Consider the following 21,754-nt stretch of genomic DNA (forward strand, 5'->3'; position numbering starts at 1 on the left):
ATACTTCCAAGATAAGCCTGGCATGATGGTCTGCCTACTTTGAAGATTTGGCTCACATGATGGACGATCCACATCAAAGGTGGGCTTCAGATGGTGAACGACGCACATCAAATATCCAACATGGTAGACACCCTAAATGTCTCAAACATGAACGTTGTATCTATCCATTCTCATGCCATTTGGGGCATGATCAATTTATTATGAGATTTATTATGAGATTCGTCAAAACAACGGACCGAATTACTTTTAACAATGGAGTTGTTGTAATTTTTAAAAAATGACATCACCTATCTTTTAAAAAAACTCTTATTATTTTGAAAACGTAATTTACTAAACGAACTTATTTAAAAAAGAACTAGAATGGAAAGAGTAGCTCTTTTTCAAAAAGTTCTCGTTAGTTTAGAGTAGAGATGTCAAACGAGACTTTAGACCCGATTAACGGGTTTGATAAATGATACCATGGTGACGCTACACACAAATCTATGATTAACATCCTATCCATTGCTCACTGTGGTGTGGCCCATTTGAGTTGTTTATATTAGTTAGTTTTTGCTTCAAAATCCTAGAATCCAAGATAGAGCACAGGGACGGCGTGGATTTTACATATATAAGATAGTTCAACAATCTTGAGTATTTAGGCGTTGCCTATAACAGATGTTGCAGAAGATTCCCGTTCTTTTCGAGGGTGTACATGAACCGAGCTAGCTCGGTTAGCTCGCTCGACTTGACTCAAAAAATCTCGATTTGATTCAGTTAGAAGCTGATTTCAAGCCGAGTTGAACTGATTTTTGAGCTCGAAAATGAGTTCGAGAAGGCCCCAGCTCGACTCGACTCAGATCGAATCCAACTCGGATCGAACCAGTCTTGGTTACTTTGACATTGATGTTGCTCACCAACTGTTTGACAAAATGACTCAACGAAATGTGGTTGGTGACAAGGAAGGTTTGGCTGCTGGCAGTCAACTCATCGCTTGCTTTTCTTCAAGAAAGACTTCAGCAGTACGAGTTGGTCGAAATGAAACTTCTCGCTCAGCAGAGGGATCTTCAGGCCAAAATCCCTGACATTGAGAAGTGCCTAGATATAGTTGCCGCATTGCAAGCTAAGAAGGGTACTGGTGAGGCGTTGATTGCTGATTTCGAAGTTTCTGAGGAAATATATTCACAGGCTCGAATCAAGGATGCAGAGTCGGTCTGTCTATGGTTGGGAGCAAATGTCATGCTAGGGTATTCTTGTGAAGAGGCAAATGCTCTTCCACGTAAGAATCTTGAAAATGCAAAAGTGAGTTTAGAAGTCCTTGTTGCTGATCTGCAGTTCTTGAGAGACCAAGTGACAACAACCCAAGTTACACTCACTCGAGTATATAATTGGGACGTTCATCAACGAAGGAGTAAGCAAGCTCTTTGTTTTGTTTTTTTTTTAGTTTTTATGTTACTTGAAGGTGTTGATAAAACACCTGTAAAATCATTACCTCTGTTTGTAAAAAGTGGGATTTTGAAGTTACAGTTCAGGTGTTTATGGAAATGCCTCAATGGTGAACTCGGCTCGATCTTGGCTCAAACTCAGCTTGAGCTGGCCCGAGTTGCTGACTGCACCCAATCGAGCTGGCCAGTCAGGCTCAAGGACCGAGCCTAGCAGAGCCAAGTTCGAGCTGAGGTTAGCCAGTGTTCGAGCTAAGGCTAGCTCGACTCGGTTCGACTCGATGTACACCCCTAGGGATCATTATATCATTTTAAGGTACGAGCGTAGAAACGAGTCAGATCCAACCCTCAATTGGAACACACCACAAGATAACTCTTGTATTTAATCATTTGTGCATTTAATGCAACCCAAGTTTATTATTTGGCGTGGTCCACTTGAGCGTTGGATCTGCCTGATTTTATTGCACATACCTTAAAATGATATGAGAGAAGGGATGGACGGTATGAAAAAACAGATGCATCATGGTGGGCCCTCCCATAGAGCTGCCCGTTCGTGGCAATAGATTTGTATCCCCGGTGGTCAGACAATGTGGTGTGAGTCTGTCGTGTGTGTGTGGGGGTGTGAGTGCGTGTGAAAAAAAACCCCTTCAACTATCTGATGGTCACACAATAGTTACATTCAATATGGGCCTCTCACAAACCCTTTTTTTAATCCGTTCATTTTTTATTTTTTTTGTATGACACATGGCTAACCTGACGAGCGGACATACCTATTTGGACACCAAATAAAGGGCTCGGATCATGCAATTTGCCATGTGTCGCAAGTTAGTCTTTTCGTTGGACTGAAAAAATGGAATATCCGATCTCTCCTTGTAAAATATTTCTCCGCTGGAACTGTCGTTGTTAACGTTGATTTATTGACATTGACTTTTAGATCAGATGTATGACAAAGGGTGGCCGATTGCGTCCTGCCCCTGCCTCCTGGGCAATAGGTCAAGGCAGGTTCTGTGTGGGGCCTGCCGTGATGTGGGGGTATTATCCACACCGAGAAAAAAGGCAGATAGAGGCTCATGTGAACCACAGGTTGTAAAGTCTTGTGAGTCTACCAAATCTACTTCGACGAAGTGCCTTACGTGGCCCATCTGGACAACTTTCAAGCATCAATCCAAAACGGGAATGGCGATGGGACTTGCGTCCACGGACTTTTGTTTAAACATGCTTCATAATGACAGTATGATAACTCCAATGTGGGGGCAAGAATATATTGGACGCCGATTAGCTACTGAATTCCAACGTAGCAATCTTGCTATTGAAGTGATATCACCATGTCCTGTGGGCCCCACTATGATGCATGTATTGTATCCACACTGTCCATCCATAGGAAGAGATCATTTTAAGGCATGAACCAAAGACTGAAGCAGATCCAAAGCTCAAGTGTATCCCACCATAGAAAACAGTTGGGATTGAATGCCTACAATTAAAAAATTCCTTGGGCTATGTAAGTTTTCTATAAAGCTAATATTTGTAATTTCCCTTGGTCCATGTCTGTATTAACTTAGAAACAGGTTAGATTTCCAATAAACATCATGGTGCGCCATAGGAAGGTTTCAATGGTGGGTGTCATTGTCCCCACTGTTTTCTATAGCAAGGTTCACTTGAACTTTGGATACAGCCTCATTTTTTTGGCTCATGCTGTAAAATGATCTCTCCAAATGGATGGAATTGGTGTGGATACAAAACATACATGGTAAGGCATACATAATGTGGTGACGTCACTTTAGTATTGAGACTCACTGCCCTGCTAATCCGCGTCCGAATATATTCTAAGAATTCTGGAGTAATTGTGGAGCCCACCGTAATTATGTGTTTAATATTTAAGCTCTTAATTCATCTTTCTAGATCATTTTATGGCATTGGCCCAAAAGCGAAGTAGATCCCAATCTCAGGTGGACCACACCATAGGAAATAGGTGTGATTCAACACGCACCACTAAAAATTTCTTGGTGTCCTGAAAAGGTTTTTAATCAAGCTTATATTTGTATTTCCCTTATCATCTAGGTCTGTGTGACATAATTGATAAACGGATGGCCAATAAACATTACAATAGACCCTAGAAAGTTTTTAACGTTGGTCATTCAATCACCACTGTTTCGTGTGGTGTGGCCACTTTGGATTCCCTAGTGGGGGTGGCTAACAGTGAAGTGTGCTAACAAGCTAACATAAAAAAAGATATGCTTCATTTTTCGGATCATGCCCTAAAATAAGATGACAAAATGGATGGACAACACATATAAAACTAACAAAGGGAGGGATGTGATGAGTTTTATCACGGTCTTCCTCAGAAAATAACTACTCTAAATCCATAGAGCTCTTTGGACTCATAGACATTCCTCGAATCTTCGATAATAAAAATAAAATAATTTTTAATAAATTCAAAATAAATTAATTGATGATAAAAAATGAATTACAATCTTCTAAATAGTGAACTCAAACCTAGCTAGGACTCTAGTTTTAGACTCAAACTCAACTCAAACACCCATAAAATGTGACCGACTATACCTACTAGACTTCATGGTTTTTGGCAAAAAATAGTAAGTATCCAATTTGGCCTAACCACGTTATTCTCCTAATTTTCTAAGCCCTTTACATGTTGGGAAAAAGTCCAACTCAAATGATCAAAAATTATAATCAAATTAAAACTTACTATTTATGGTAAAAGTAAAATTAAAATGTACTTTTAACCATCGATCTGATGGAATCTCACAAATCTAACATGACCGTTGATTTTAAGACAGGATTATTATATACTCGAATATTCACACTTGTTCATCATAACCAACAACTCGGTTAAATATGCACTGCTAGATAAAGACATCCAATCGTCCACTTTGATTTTAGACCACCCGATCGTAATAAACTAACTACTTGATCTCTACATCTGCTCGTACACACATCAAGTTGAGATTCTGATCCGTTCATCTTGTTCATCACCTATGAATATGTTTAACCTACCATTAGAACTATAATACGAGAAACTTACACATGTGAACAAGACACTTAAACCTAACGATATACATGTTTTACCCCATAATCGCTCTAAAAACCCACATTGTGTTCATCCATTTATAATACTAACTATACAATCACCTAGATACATAACTAGAATACCAACCATCAAGTCTTTCTATTTTTTGCATGTCATCTGACTGTCCATCGTATTTGGATCCTCCAAATGGACCATCAGAATATTAAGATAATTTGGTCACTATTAAGATCTTAGATTATATGATCAAACCACCGGATAATGTTTTAACCAGATATGTGCAACCTCGGTCTTAAAGCACGAGGTGTGTTAGCCAGTTAAAAGAGTATCTTAGACATCCTTGTGAGATCGAGACCCAAATTTGACTACAGAAAGAGCATGAAAAACGAGGAATGTCCACCCAATTTCAAGACAATTAGACGGTGCGTTCCGACATAATGAAAGACAGAAGTTATTTGAGAATTAGATGACAAATTTGTAAATATGATTAACACCATGCAGGGCAACCAACGTAAGTTATTTTAGCGTTCAGCGTTGTCCCACACTGCGATCAATCATGTGGTCCACTTAGGGCTCAGATCTACTTCATATTTGGACCCATGGCTGAACATGACCTTGAAAAGTTGATAAAGTGCATGAATTTCTAAAAAGACTAAACAACATGTCAAACCCCACCTTTTCCCAGTCATCCATTAAACCAAGAAATTCACACAAAGACGTAACTGACTTCTCACACACGAAAGCCCGTTTAAGTGGTGAACATTGTCCTCACGGTGACTGATGGTGTGGCCCACCTAGAGCTCGGACCTGCTTCATATTTTGACTCTTGGGGCAACATATCGTGGATATTTTAATTAAGGGGCTTGATCCCCTGGAAACCCATAGTAGTGGCTCCACTGAATTATGAAAACTTGAGCTTTGGAAACGGTTCATTTTTGGCATCATGTCTTAAAACAAACTCACAAAATGGATGGACGGGGAGGATTTCTCACAAACATCACAGTGGGCCCCACCTGGGTTCGCAGGAAAGTCTTTCACAGGAGATCCACGTTTCCAGACTGCCCCCCCCCCCCCCCCCCCCAAAAGGTGCCCTGTGAGCCCCATCATGATGTATGTGTTTCATCCATTCCGTCCATCTATTTTTTCTAGATCATTTTATTACAAGAGAACAAAAATGAGATATATCCCAATCTCAACTAGACCACATTACATGAAACAGTGTTGAATGAACATGGACCATTAAAAACTTTTTGGGGGCCATAAAAGTTCTGGATCAAGCTGATCTTTGCTTTTTCCCTTCATCTGGGTCTGTGTGACCTAATCAACAGATTGGATGTCAAATAAATAGTACAGTGGGCTTTAGGAGGATTTTAATGGTGGATATCTAATCATTATTGTTTTCCTGCGGTGTGGTCCACCTGAGATCTATATACCCTCTTTTTGGAGTAAAGCCTTAAAATTGTTTAAAAAATTGGATGAACAGAATGGATGAGATACATACATCATGGTGGGCCCACAGAGCACCGACCACCAGCCACGGGCTGGTGGGAGGGAGAAGCCAATACGTTTCCCAACCTTTCTTCCTAATTAAGCTGTATTTTGCAAGGAAAAGGTACTATGCGCTCGACCTCACGAGTCCGTCCCATGAGGTCGAGCTGTGTGGGCCCCACCGTGATGCGTTTCAAACATCTACCCCATCAGTCAGATGCATCATTCCATCATAGGCCTAGGTCTCAAAAATCAAGTAATACTTGACTTGTGTGGGCCACACCATATAAAGAAGTGGGGAGGGGCCGTGCACCATTAAAACATTCATAATCATTTTTTGGGCCCACCGAGATGTGGTTTGCAAATCCAGCCCATCCATTATGTGTGTCCCACTTGGATGAGGGTTCAGACTAGGTTTCAGCATCATTCAAAACTCAGGTGGGCCCCACCAAGTGCTTTTATATGTTTTAACGGTGTCTTCACATGATTTTAGATGGTATGACCCGTCTGAGTTCCATATATAGCTGATTTTTGGGATATCCCATAATTTAGAGGGGACCCATCAAATGCACGGTGTTGATGGTCGACATGCATCACGGTAGGGCCCACACAGCTCGACCTCACGGGAGCTTATCGTGAGGTCGAGCGCATAGTACCTTTTCCCTATTTTGTAAACTATTTTTTATTTTATTAAAGAGCTACGCTGATGTCAGTATAAATGACGTGGACCAATTAAATTACAGGACACGTGGAGGTATGGTGCGCTGGAAACAGAGGATCCGCACTGAGCTCATATATATGACGGGAATCGGGAGCGAATTGCATGCTAGTGCGTTGACGTCACTAGATTCCGTAGGTCCCACCATAATGTATATCTTATATCCAAACCGTCCGTCCATTTTGAGAAATCGTTTTAGGGTTCGAACCTGAAACTTAAATAGATCTGAGTCTTAATTGGACCACACCGTAGAGAGCAGTGGGGACTGAATATTAACCATTGAAAACTTACCAGAGTCACATAAGTTTTGGATCAATGTGATATTTGTTTTTTCCTTTCATCCAGGTCTATGTGACGTTAGTAACAGATTGGATGGTAAATAAACATCAGGGTGGGCCCTAAGAAGCTTTCAACGGTAGGAATTACTCTTCCCACTGCTTTCGACCCTAATTATCAATTAAATGGACATTTTTTTCACCAAATACGAGCCGTTGACGGCTTTTATTTATTATTTTCTTTTTGTGTATAGAGTAATAACGATCTATGATATCATCAGTCATGGATTCGTGATTCCTCTCTCTGGTCTTTACTCATTAGTCACCCACGCGCTTTTGACTAAAGAGGTCACCTGCCATTTATCTGTTCACTGGTTTTTTTTCTTTGTGGGATCGAGATCACAAGGGTCATTAAGGTAATTTGACATACCTTGTATGACTTTAAGGAAATTTAGTAAACTCACTAGACAACCAAAACCACACATCATATGATCAAATCAAAATTAAGAAAACGACCATCCAACCTAGGAAGAAAGAAATGGAGGTGTGAAAGTGCTTGGCGCGTAGGATCTTAACGTGGGTTCTACAATCTCCTTTCCCAAACCATAGCTTAACACGTAACCTCTTTGGTAGTGGAAACCCTGTCATGTGGAGAAGGTGGTCTCTTCCAGCCTCCTCGTCCAACCATAGAAAGTTCATGGAAGATGGTGTGGACCAAAAAACTCTTAAGACTGGTTTGGATGTGTGAGAAAGCATGAAAAGAAAATATTATTTCATGAGAAACCATATTTTTAGAAAATGGTAGGAAATGATTTTTTGTTTTTAAATAAGTTTTATTTATAAAATTTGCAATATATATTTTAGTTTATTGTTAGGTCAATAATTTATTTTCCCTGGTAGTTGTTGGCATGTGCTAGATTAAAATGTGACACATGGAACGCTCAGAGATTAAATCAGGCACTTGTAGCTGCTAAAGCTTAATCATATCACAAATGACACATGAGGGGTGCTTGTAGTTGTAAGAAGACACATGTCACATAAGCTTACATATTGACATATTTCACACATGCTAGTAGTTGAAGGTAAATGGTGCCACATATGCACATAAGCGCATGGGCACATGTGGTGTATATGTTCTGACATATAACAGTACACATAGAGTGATTGGAGATAAAGAATGTCACATGTGGTATAACGGCACTTGGGGCACAAGTGATAGATGGATGGTGGCAGACGACCAATAAAAAGTCGGCATATGCACAATGCAAGGCATTTTGTACGTGTGGGGTTCAAGTGAAGATAGATATTGGCACCTGTGGCACGGTGGCACATATTTGACAAAAAAAGTTGACGGTGTATTTGCATATATGACACATCTGAGATGATTAGTGATGAGTGGCTTAACTCTTGAAAATTTCATTTCTGTTCAATTGGAATTTCTTATGAAGAGAGGTGGGAAAATAAATCTATTGATTTTTCAACAAAAAAGGAAACGGGAAATGGTGCTTCCCACCAATTCTCACAAAAAGTCCCTATTTATTAAATCTAAAGTCTAAAGACCGAATATGAAATTTGAAGCCTGAATCTGAAATCTAAGGGTCTGAATATGAAATCTGAAGTAAAAAAAAAAAAAAAAAAAAACTTGTTTCATAATTATGGCTGAAGTCTAAAAATTAAGTACTGAATCTGAAACAAATTGTTTGTTAACAAACATCATAAATTTCTGAAATATGTTAATTGGACACATTTGCCCCTATCTCTCGTTTGGAAAATTGTTTTACATTATAAAGAAATTAGTTTTTATTAATTAAATGAAAATAAAATTATTATATTTAATTGAAATAAAATAAAATACTTAATAAAAAACTAAAATATCATCATAAGTCACTCAATTCCTCTCAGCGGGAAGATTGTCACTATGCGTTGTATAGGATTGAACACCAGTAGCAACAAAACCTTCAAATAAGGCCCACTTTATATTTATATGCTATCCAAACGTTTATAAGGTCGTTCCCAATTGGATGAAGTGAAAACATATTGATCCAAAACTTCCTAAGCCTGCGTAAGTTTATTTTCCATCCAATATGTTCATAAGGTCACAAATACCTATATGAAGAGGAAAAAAAAAATCATATTGATCTAAAACTTTTGTGAGCCCAAAAAGGGTTTCGATGGTAGATGTTCAATCCTCCACTGCTTTTTGCATCTTATTTTTCTTCTCAAGCTTTAATATGGGCTCACCAAATGGATGAATGGTTTGGATATAACACATATCTCATGATGGGACCCACAGAATTTGTTGACGTCAATACAGTAGCTATATATCTAGTGTGAGGTACACCAACCAATCCGGATCCTACTTGGATGCGGATTGCGTCCTACCCCTGCCGGCAAGGCTCTATGGAGCCCACTGTGATGTAAGTATTTTATCCACACCATTAATCATTTTTATATGATCATTTTAAGATACCATACAAAAAATGAAATAGTTACACAGCTCCATTTGACCACATCAAAGGAAGTTGCATTGATAATGACACCCATCGTTGAAACCTTTCTAAGGGCCATTGTGATTTTTTTTTTACCACCCAACCTATTAATAAGGTCATGCAGACTTGGATGAAGTGAAAACACAAATTTTAGCTTGATTTGACACTTCTCCGGCTCCTAAGAAGTTTTTAATTGCGAACGTTCAATCCCCACTTTGTGATCCACTTAAGCCCTGGAACTACCTCAATTTTTGGTTCATACATTAAAATGATTATATAAAAATGATTAACGGTATGGATAAAATACTTACATCATGGTAGGCCCCACAGAGCCCTGGGGGTAGGACGCAATCCGCGTCCACTATTGACAGGTTGAATTACAAGATTCGCTACCGAAGTGATGTCATCAAGTTCCATGGGCCCACTATGATGTATGTGGGCCTACTATGATGTATGTGCTTTATCTACACTATCCATCTATTTGGAGATTTAATTTTAGAGCATGAGTTAAAGAATGAGGCAGATCCAAATTATATGTAGTTGACCCCACCACAAAAACAGTGATGAGATTGATGCCTACCCTTGAAACCTTCGTAAGGCTCAGTGTGATTTTTATTTGAAATCCAACCTGTTCACAAGTTAACACAGATAAGAAAGAAGGGAAAAAATAAATATCAGCTTGATCAAAAACTTTTGTGCCCTATTTAAGTTTTTAATGGTGGGCATTACTCTCGTTACTCTCCTCATTCTTTTCTGTGTTGAGGTCCATTGGAGCTTTGGATTTGACTCATTCTTTGAATCTTTATCTAAAATTATATTTCCAAATGGATGGACGACGTGAATACAAAATATACAACATGATAGGGCCCACGTAACTTTGTGACATAACTTCAGTAGCGAGTCTCGCTACTCAACTTGTCAGTATCCAATCCGCGTCCATAGAAAGGAAGCAGATCGATCGGCTAGTGTACCTCACACCAGCTATATTGACGTATCCAACCTGTCAATGTAGATGTTGTATTGATGTCAGCAAGTTCTGTGAGTCTAATCATGAGGTATGTGTTATATCCAAACTATCCATCCATTTGGCGAGCTCGTGTTAAGGCCGGTTAAGATGAAAAATAAGATAGATCTAACTATCAAGTAGACCACACTACAAAAGCAGTGGAGTATTGAATGTCAACCATTGAAACCCTTTTTGGGGTCACAAAAGTTTTGGATCAATATAAAATTTGTTTTTTCCTCTTCATTCAGGTATTTATGACCTTATGAACAAATTAGATATAAAATAAACGTTATGGTGGGCCCTAAAAATTGTTTAATGGTGAAAATCATTATCTTAGCTGCTATTTATGGTGTGGTCTAGATGATTTTTGGATATAATTCATTTTTTGCATAATTCTCTAAAATTATCTCTAAAAATATATGAACAGTGCGGATATAATAAATACATCACTGTGGGGCCCATGTAACTTTGATTTCCTTTGAACCGTTCGTACAACTTGGAGCTCGAGGAGCGTCAGTGCTCGTCTTCGCACGACATGTATCTACTGCAATTATATAGTTGGTGTGTGGTACACCAACCAATTTGCTTCCCCGCGAAAACTGATTGGCAACTCTCCTGCCACTAGGCAATGGTTGATGGTCGGTGCTATGTGGGCCCCACCATGATGTATGTGTTTCATCCATGCCATCCATCTATATTTCTAGATCATTTCATGGTATCAGATAAAAAATGAGTTATATCCCAATCTCAAGTGGACCACATTATAGGAAAACAGTGTTGAATGAACGTTGACAATTAAAAACTTTTTTTTTTGGAGCCATAAAAGTTTTGGATCAAGCTGATCTTTGTTTTTTTCCATTCATCTAGGTCTATATAACCTAATCAACTGATTGGATGTCAAATAAACAGTACATTGGGCCTTAGGAGAATTTTAATGGTAGATATCCAATCACTATTGTTTTCCTTTGATATTATTCATCGGAGATTTATATTCCTCTCATTTTTGGTATCAAGTCCTAAAATGATCTTTAAAAATGGATAAAACACATACATCATAGTGGAGCATAAAGAAGTTTCACAGGTTAAAAGTTGATTTTATATTGTGCAAACAATTTAAAAGAAAAAATCTCCATAGTAACTTGAAAAGGGGTAATTTTGAAAGTAGAAATTTTGTTTAATAAAAAATTAATTGAGCGCATTCTGCATTTACCATTTACTCCTATCATGTGAAGAATTAAGTGAAAAACCACTTAAAGCTTTCCTTCTTCCGTGTTAACAACGCATTAACAAACACCATTAAACACAAAACATTTTTCTAATTCCGTATTAAGTGCAAAAATACAGCAATAACAAACAGGTCCTAACAATAGAAATGCATTTCATTAGAAATAGTGCTTCCTTTCCTTTCTTTTCCATGAATCAACATGGGTCCACAATTTCCTTGGTAGTCACTCAGGCACTATTAAACGAAGAAAGGGAGGTATAGAAGTGCTTGGCGCGTGGGACCTTCATGTGGGGTCCACAATTTCCTTATCCAACCATAGCTTAACATGTAAGCGGTTTAGGACCAAAACTGTGTGGTGGGGAGAAGGTAGTATCTTTGTGATGAAAACCGTGTCGTGTGAAGAAGGTTGGCTATCCTAGTCACCTCATCTAGCCATACGTCACCGAAGAAAGGATGATGATGTAGAGAACAAATGACCGAGATACCCTTAAGGTTTAGATTCGTAGAAAGCGTTAGAATGGGGATGGTATTTCCGGAAAAGCCTTATTTCTATAAAGTTGTGGAAAATAATATTTTTGTTTTCCATGGTTTTTTTTTTTTTTTTTTCACATTTGTTTTTAAATGTGATTTACATACAAAATTAGAGGCATGTTTTTAAGTTTATTGTTTAGCATTTTTATTTTTTATTTTCCTATTAGTTGTTGCCATGTGTCGGGTTAAAATGTGATATTTATGGAATGATTAAAGATAGACTTTGACACTTGAGCTTAATGGTGTCAAACGACACATGAGAGGTTAAAAGTGTGCTTCAACTTAATGGTGTCAAACGACACATGAAAGGTGTTTGAATATTTATAATGACACGCGGTATAAGTGACTCATTGACACATTTGACACATAAACATTCGAAGATAGACGGTGGGATGTTCATATAAGCACATGGGCACATGTGGCATGTTGTCACATATAACACAAAATAATTGGAGATACACGGCATGTGGCTTATGTTGGCACTTAATTTCTATATATAGTGAAAGATGCATAGTGGCATGTGTGGCACATGTAAGATGCTTTTTACGTGTATGGCCCAATTAAAGATGGATAAAAGTACATGTGGGGTGATATGAGATCGGTGGTAGTGTAAATTTGATTAACTCTTGAAAAATTCTTTTAAAAAAAAAAAAAAAAAAACTTTGGAAAAATGCCTATTTTAGGGTAAAATGTGAGAAAATAAATTCATTAATTTTCTAACAAGAACATAATATGAGAAATGATGTTTCCTACTAATTCACAAAAAAGAAAAAAATAATAATAATAATAATTTGTTTCATTAAAAATAGTGTTTTTTAAATTTATGTTTATTTTTCTTTCTTTTCATTGAATCCAAGCATGCCCTTGAGCTAATAGGTGGGAGATCCATAATTCAGTTGGCCAGTTTCAAAAAGCTAAAATGATTATGAGAGAAACATAGAGTGTATCCTCTATATAATTTCGTGGCTCTAAGTTTTCCTTCAATTAATAAATTTTATTTTATTTATTTATTTTTTCAATAAGCCAATCATCTTAATCATTGCATCAGAAATGTTAGCGTGACGCTCAAGGCATTGGGGAGGCGTGACTTGCGCTAGCGCATGAGATCCACCCGGTCTATCAGATGTGCCCCCCATGGGTTTGGCCCATATCCCAGATATAGGCCCATCTTAAAGTCACGTGGGATGGTAAAATGGTCAAAACTACATTTGAACGAATGGTCCTGTTTAGAGTTTGTGTGGCCCATCAAATCATCATTAACACATGTACATAAGATCAGTGGACCTCCCAACAGTTGAAGCAGTTGTCAGTGCAAATGCCTCTACAGGGACCACGAAAGTTCCCACGCAGGGAATTTAGGTAGACCCCACCGTTATGTTTATTAGAAATCCACCTGTTCATCCATTGTGGGAACTCATTTTAGCAGAGTCCACAAAAAATCAGCCGGATCCAAGACTTGAGGGGGCCACAGAAGAGGAACGGTGGAACAATCGTTTAAATATTTGCTTGGCCACAAAAGGTTTTTTTTTTTTTTTTTTTTTTTTTTAAATCAGGCTAAATTTTTTGTTTTCACTTCATCCCAGCAGGAATAGTTTGGATGGAATATAAACATCAAGTTGGGTCCAGAAAAGTTTCAATAGTAGACATTTCTTTCCTGTAGGATGATATTCGGTGGCCTGTCCTGAAATGACGGAGCAGGATTGGCTACTCCCCCGACACCAGCTCCGTGGCTGATGGTCAGTGCTTTGTGGGCCCACCATGATGTATGTGTTTCATCCATTCCGTTCATCCATTTTTACGGATCATCTTATTTCCTGATCCCAAAATGAGAGGGATATAAATTTCAGGTGGAACACACCACATGAAAACTATAGTGATTGGATATCAACCATTAAAATCCTCCTAAGGCCCATTATACTGTTTATTTGACATTCAATCTGTTAATTAGGTCATATAGGAACAGATGAAGAGAAAAAACAAAGATCAGCTTGATCCAAAACTTTTGTGGCCCCCAAAATGATTTTAATGGTCGACCCTCATTCAATACTGTTTCCTGTAATGTGGGCTACATGAGATTTGGATATATCTCATTTTTGGACTCATATAGTAAAATGATCCGTAAAAATAGATGAATGGCATGGATGAAATATATACATCATGGTGTGGCCCACATAACACCGACCACCAGCCATTGGCTAGTGTCAGGGGGAGTAGTCAATCCGTCTCCTAAAAGGATCTCCCTGAAAACATCACGGTGGGCCCCACCAAGATTCCCAGCGCAGGAAGCCTAGGAAATCCTCGTCCCCCCTGGGGGTCCTTGTACTACAAGTTATTCACATGTGTGCAATTAATTATTCACTTGCTTATACTATGTTGCTTGTTGGAGCCTGCAGTGGTGTATATATCCCATCCAACGTATGCATTAAGTGGGCCCCACCAGGATAATCAGATGCACCAAAATACAGGCCTATCAAATGTTTACGTTGGCCACAATGAAGGAAAAAAAAAAAAAAAAACAGCCACCCAACAGCCCAAACTCACATGGTGGCTCACTCAATGGTTGGATCAGCCAGATTTTAAGGTCTCCGACATTCAATGTGGGAGACCTTACTGGACAGGTTGGAGTCCATACAAACACTACAATGGGCCACATACATAACTTTTATCTCCTAAGCGGTATATGCGGGGTAACAGGCCTCCCACAAGGTTGGTGCAGATAATACATATATACGAGCATTGTATGATTAAAATTTATGAGAAATAGAGTATTAATTAACTAGCAGTGATTACCATACAGATGGCACATATGAATGAAACCACAATATTCTCCTAAGGGGGCCTATGGGGGAAGAATTTTCTCATTAGATGTTTGACTGTTAGTTAGATGCGTTTTTCCTGTCCGCTCCCGTATTCATTCAATAAATAAAGAAGTCGAAAATCTACTGGGAAAAGACATGCCATATGTCTCATAATTCCTCTCTCATGTCTTCAGTCACAAATGCTTTTTGACCAAAGAGGTCTCCAACCTTTGATCTATCGCATCAATTTTATTTTTATTTTCTTTTTGAGATCACTGTTAGAAGGTTAATATGATAGTTTCATGTCTGAATATACGATATTATCTCCATTTAAATATTAGAAATCAAGTATATAGAATTCACAAATTTAAATATATACAAATCAAAATAAATAAAGCAACTATCTAATCTAAGATGAAAGAAATGAAGGCATAGATGCGCTTGGCGCATGGGACCATCACGTGGGATCTATGGTCTCCTTATCCAGCCATTGTTTGACGCGTAAGCTCTTTGCGACGTGTGGAAAACGTCGCGTGACTTGACACATAGGCTTGATGGAATCCGTGTTGAGATGGACGCGTCTTGCGTAACAGACGCGGATTGCGTGCTACCCACGCCCGTCCCTAGCTCCGAACGGGCAGGTTTGTGGGCGGGCCCACCGTGATGTATTGTACATGGAAACTGTCTATTCCTTTTTTTCTTAGATTAATTTAAGGCATATAAACAAAAATGAGGCGTATCCAAGAACAAATGGACCACACCACATATAACTTATATAACTTTTGCATTTAATGCAACTAACATTTAATGCTTTATGCATTTTAATGCAACTAAGCTTATTATTTGGTGTGGTCCATTTGATCGTTGGATATGCCTCTTTTTGTTTTTATGCCTTAAAATAATCTGATAAAAGGGATAAACGATTTAGATGTACAGATGCATCACGGTGGGCCTGCCCATCGACCTACTTGTTCGGAGATTTGGGGGGGGGGGGGGGGGGGGCATGATGCGTTATGTTAGTGCATTAGTCATGATTGATAGCCCACATCAAAATGTGGTCCCAAATGATATGGACTATCTATATCAGGTGGGCTCTACGTGATGGACGGTCTATAGCAAAGGTGGGACTCATATGATAGATGGTGGACATCAAAGATGAGCCTACATAATAAACAACTCATATTGAAGGTGCTCCCACATGATGAATGGTCCACATCAAAGGTAGGCCTCACATGTGGATGACCTACATCAAAGAGTGGCCCATTATGATGGACCATCCATGTTAAGTGGGCCCCACATGATAGATGGCCTACATCAAAGTGTGGGCCAATATGATGGACCTTCCACATTAAGTGGGCCCCACTTGATGGATGGTCCACATCAAAGGTGTGGGACCCACATGATAGATGATAGACATCAAAGGTGGGCTCATGTGATGTATGGTTGACAACAAAGGTGGGCCCACCTAATAAATGACTCGTATTGAAGGTGGGCTCCACATAAGGAATGATCCACGTCAAGGTGGCCCACATAATGGACAAAGTGGGCCACACAAGATGGATGGCTCACATCAAAATGTGGCCCCTTATGATGGATAGTCCACATCAAGTGGGCCCTACCTAATGGACAGTCGACATCCAAGGTTTTGCATGATGGATGACTCATATCTAAAATGGCACAACATGATGGATGATCCACATAGAAGGTGTGCCCCACACGACTAATAGACATCAAAAGTGGCCCCCACATGGTGGACAACTCACTTCGAAGGTGGGGCCCACATGATGAACACATCAAATGTGAATTCCACGTCATGAGTAGTGGACATTGAGGGGCCCACATAAAGGATAATTAGCATTGATGGTGGGCCCCACATGATGAATATGGGCCTCACATAATGGACGATCCATGTCAAAGGTCAACCCCTAATGATGAATGGTATACTTCCGTGACAAGCCTTGCATGATGGACTACCCATTTTGAAAGTTTGGGTCACATGAGAGACTATCCACATTCACTATCCACTTTGAAGGTTTGGGTCACACGAGAGACTATCCACAATCAAAATTTAACATAATAGACAACCTAATGTCTTAAAACATGAATGTTATATCTATCCATTCTCTTGCCATCTGGGGCATGATTAATTTATGATGAGATTCATCAAAACAAGCGTCCTGATTGCTTTTATAATGGAGTTATTGTAATATTTAAAAATGGAATTTACATGTAAATCAACTATCCCTTAAAAAACTCTTATTTAAATGTTTTATCAAATTTACTTATTATTATTATTTTTTAAAGAAGAATATTTCATAATTTTGAAAACGTGATTTACAAAATGAACTTATTTAAAAAAGAGTAGCTCTTATTGGAAAAACTCCTATTAATTAGATTAGACTAGAGATGTCGAACAAGCCCTTATACCTAATTAACAAGTTCGAGAAAAGATACCAAGGTGACCCTATACACAAATATATTATTAGCATCCAATCTCCATTGTTTGTTGTGGTCTGGCACACCTGGGCTGTTCATATTAGTGTGGTTTTACTTTAAAATCCTAGAATCTAAGATATAGCCCGCGGGATTTACATATACAAGATGGCTGGTTCAACAATCTGGATTCCTCTTCTTTTCCATTAACCTTCAACAACCTAAGATTGAGTCCTACCCCACCCGTCTCTAGCCATGAACGAACAGTTTTGAGGGAGACACATCACATATGACTATTGCATTTAATGCCATCCAAGTTTATTATTTGGTGTGGTCCACTTGAGTGTTGGATCTTCCTGATTTTAGTGCACATACTTAAAATGATCTGAGAGAAGGGATGGACAGTATGGATAAACAGATACATTACGGTAGGCTCTCTCACAGAACTGACCATTCGTGGCTAGAGACATGCATGGGTAGGACACAATCAGCATCCCTGGTGGTCAGACAATGTGAGTTCGTGGGTGTACATAGGGTGTGAGTGCGTGTGTTAAATAATAATAATAATAATAATAATAACCCTTCAATCATCTGGTGGTCACACAATAATTACATTCAATATGGGCCTCTCACAAACCTTTTTTTATAACCCGTTCCTTTTTTGTTAATTGACGCATGGCTAACCTGACGAGCGGACATACCTATTTGGTTACCTATTAATAAAGGGCTCGGATCATGCAATTTGTCATGCGTCGCAAGATAGTCTTTTCGTTGGACTGAAAAAATAGAATATCTGATCTGTTTCCTAGTAAAATATTTCTTGATCACTGGAACTGTATTGTTAATGTTGATTTATTGACTGTCTTTTAGATCGGACGTGTGACAAAGGGTAGCCGATTGTGTCTTGCCCCTGCCTCGACGGCAATAGGTTGAGGCAGGTTCTGTGTGGGGACCACCATGATGTACGGTTATTATCCACGCCAAGAAAAAAGGCAGATAGAGGCTTATGTGAACCACAGGTTCTAAAAGTCTTGTGAGTATACCAAATCTACTTTGGCGAAGGGCCTTACGCGGCCCATCAGGATAACTTTCAAGCATCAATCCATTAGGATTGAATTCCCGCCATTTGAGGGTAACAAAAGTTTTGGATCATGCTGTTATTTATGTTTTCCTTTAATTCAAGTCTGTGTGACATTATCAAGAGGTTGGATGGAAAATAAATATATCATGGTAGACTAGTTTTTAATCGCCAGCGTTCCATGACCACTATTTTCTATAGTATGGTCCAACTGAGTTTTTTTATCTGCTTCATTTTTGGACTAGGCCCTAAAATAAATTATTAAAATGAATGGATGGCATGGATATACATCAAGGTAGGCCCCACAGTCAGTGTCACACTCACCTGGCTTGTTCCAGGTAGCCCACCAAAATGTATATGTTGTACATCCACACTGTCCATCCGTTTTGATAGCTTATTATGGGGCATAGTCACAAAAATGAAGCAGATGCAAATTTCAGGTGGAGCACACAGTTTACTCTTGTAATGCGAAATGCTATTGTATTTCTGTCTTTGGTTCGTAGAAAGAAATTCAGATGCGCAGTGCGGCATATTTTGATTACTGCAGAACCTTGAGGCCTTTAAATACATAGTTGGTCTCGCCAATTCCACCAAGAAAAATAAACTGATTTTGATTGCCACAACCAAGTACTCCTGGAACCTGCTTTCTGTGTCTGATAGTTTCTCCTTCTGAGAGTAACCGTTGATCTGCAATCTCCATCACTTGTTAGGGAAATGCCATGTTAGCTAATTAATGAAAGGTCAGATCATCTTTAAATGAATCATTGGTGGGTCTCTTTCCAGATAACATCTCCAACGTAAGGATTGGGTAACTGTAGACATCTTTGTGTTTTGATGCTCACCACCCAGTCCATACTCTACCACAGATACAAAAATAATTTCTGGTAAGATTGTAAGTTCACCTACAAACGCAAGGCTGCATTTTGTTGTACCAACATGTATGTTGAATTGCAAACATTTAGTTAAATCCAGGAGAAATGACAAATGCTTTCTTGTGTTGGTTTTGAGCAAGCAGCCTAAATGTGAAATTGTGTCACTTTTGAATACAACTTAGAAAGTAAATTACAATTTGGAGCTTAAACGCTAACATAAATGCTAAGGTATTTTTGGATGGCAGTATTAGCAAAATTCATCGCTGAGATATTAATGTTGAGCGGGCTGCAAACCTATTTTTGACTTGCATGGATTGAAAAAAGTCTGACAGGAAGCGAATGTAATCCATCATATCTGGGCCTAGTCTTATGCGGGGCATGGGCCTCAGGCTCATTCAGATTAGAGAAATTCATTCCGAATTAAGAAATAATGTCATTCAAAGCACAAAGCACAAACCGTAAATCAACCATAACTTTTAATCCAGACTGAGTTACGGGATGCACAACCTATGAATTTCAATTGAAATTTCATTATGGGGCCAACCACGTTGCTTCGTTTCATGAGAAAACGACTCATTACTACTCAAGTCTCTCATTTTTTGAAAAACTTACTATTTTTAGTAAGTTTTATCTCGTACGTAACTTTTTATTCTTAATTAGAGTTTTAGTATTTGGTGTCTTTTTAGGGTTTCCTTCTTATCATTCCAGGAATAATTTTGTATACTTAGATTAAAACTTTCTATTTTTAATAAATTTTACTATTTTAGGAAAGTTTCAGTTTTTAGGATTTTATTTTATTATTTAAAGCTTTGTAATCTAGGTCGAAAGAGAGAGTGATTGCAATAACGTATTTTCAAATTTTCGTAACTCTTGTGGAGACATGAATTCAAGGTCTTATTCACTTGAGAAAGATAATGATCTTTCTCTTTATCCCTTGATGCTCTTCCTACGTCAGGTATTATTTTCGGTAAAAGAGAAAAAGTTATATTTTCACATGAAGAAGAGACAAATTTCTGCAGATGAGATGCCAAGTGGTCCAATTGTGAATATTGTGTGACCCAAAATCTCAAGCTGCCCTGCTCTTCATGTAGGCTACAAAAGCACCTAAAGCAGGCTGCTCGGCCCATTTGCCATAGTAGTTTATGGGCTGGGCTTAACCCCATATACTAAAAGTCAAATGGTTGTTCGAGGCAACATAGGATAGGCCTTTTACTGCTTTAATTGATGGGTCAGACTTGAGCTCATGAACTCAAACTTGGGTAACCTGCATTTCTGGACTAAGCCCAACTATACACTAATCAGGCCAGGAATTTTAGCCCAAATTTGGCCAAACGAGTATATATATGCAAAGCTCATGCTGGCTCAAATCAAAGATTTAAAGCCCACAAATAGTCGGCCGGGCCTAAAAGAGCTTGGACGCTCTTTTTTAGAGCTAAAAGTCGGGCGGGTTGGGTCGGGTTGGTGCTCAACCCTAGCCCAAACAAAGGTTCCTATACCCTAATCCTAACCCAACCCAACCCAACCCAACCCAACCTTGGGTTAGGAATTCTCAACCCAAGCCCAACCCAAGCAGGCTCGGTCAGGTTGGTCAGGTAGATATATGCTAATATTTTTGTTATTACATTAATCTATTATACTTCAATACACATCTTTTTTTTGTACCTATAATTTTATTAATTATATATGTAGTTATTTATCGTAAAGAACTTCATTTTTTCTAAACAAACATGCTAAAATATAGGACAACTACCCCTTTAAAAGTTGTGTTGTGTAGCACGCAATCTATTTGGGAGAGAGAAGTTGGGCTTATCTTGTTAGCTTGAGTTGTTAGCTTGAGTCATCATAAATGACTTGGACCAATATGAGACCCGACGGCACTGGAATTTCATGTGCCTTCAATATAGACGACCGACGCTCAATTACAATTTATAAGTACCTTATATATCAATTGGGTTCGGGTTGGGTCAGAGCAACCCGAGCCCAACCCAAGTTTTATCGGGTTGGTGTTTATATAGCCCAAGCCCGAGACAAACCCGATATATCCTGCCCAAGCCCAACCCAATGTCAGGTCGGTGACGGGTTGGTCAGGTTGAACCCGCTGGACTTTCAGCCCTAGCTCTTTTGGGCAACACTGCACGATGTATCAGGAAGCCCACCCAAAAATAGTGTGAAAAAAACAAGATGCACCTCTCTCTCTCTCTCTCTCTCTCTCTCTCTCTCTCTCTCTCTCTCCAAAACTCTTCAATGAAGATTAAAAGCTTAAGTGCCATTTAAACATTTAGATGCAATGTGTACAGCTAAAAATTCAGAATGAACAAGACTTTCAAAGGGCAATCTCAAAATCCAGAATACATCAAGTAATTAAATAAAACTGTCCGAA

The 21,754-nt window shown here is 38.8% G+C and overlaps 1 protein-coding gene across 1 annotated transcript; it reads left to right on the forward strand.

Annotated features, from left to right (window-relative positions):
- The first annotated feature begins 410 nt into the window (after positions 1-410).
- On the forward strand, positions 411-7,923 carry LOC131236268 (prefoldin subunit 3-like). The gene is made up of 3 exons (XM_058233391.1): positions 411-442; positions 939-1,419; positions 7,843-7,923. Exons 1-3 carry the CDS (start codon positions 411-413, stop codon positions 7,921-7,923), a joined length of 594 nt encoding a protein of 197 aa, XP_058089374.1.
- The last annotated feature ends 13,831 nt before the right edge of the window (positions 7,924-21,754 follow it).

Source organism: Magnolia sinica, unplaced genomic scaffold (assembly GCF_029962835.1).
Source record: "Magnolia sinica isolate HGM2019 unplaced genomic scaffold, MsV1 ctg349, whole genome shotgun sequence".
Lineage (NCBI taxonomy): Eukaryota > Viridiplantae > Streptophyta > Magnoliopsida > Magnoliales > Magnoliaceae > Magnolia > Magnolia sinica.

Coding starts and splice junctions, on each gene's coding strand:
- LOC131236268 (XM_058233391.1), top strand. CDS start 411: ATGTCAAACGAGACTTTAGACCCGATTAACGG. Junction 443..938: donor ACTTTAGACCCGATTAACGG/GTTTGATAAATG, acceptor GTTGGTGACAAG/GAAGGTTTGGCTGCTGGCAG. Junction 1,420..7,842: donor TTTGTTTTGTTTTTTTTTTA/GTTTTTATGTTA, acceptor TTTCCCTGGTAG/TTGTTGGCATGTGCTAGATT.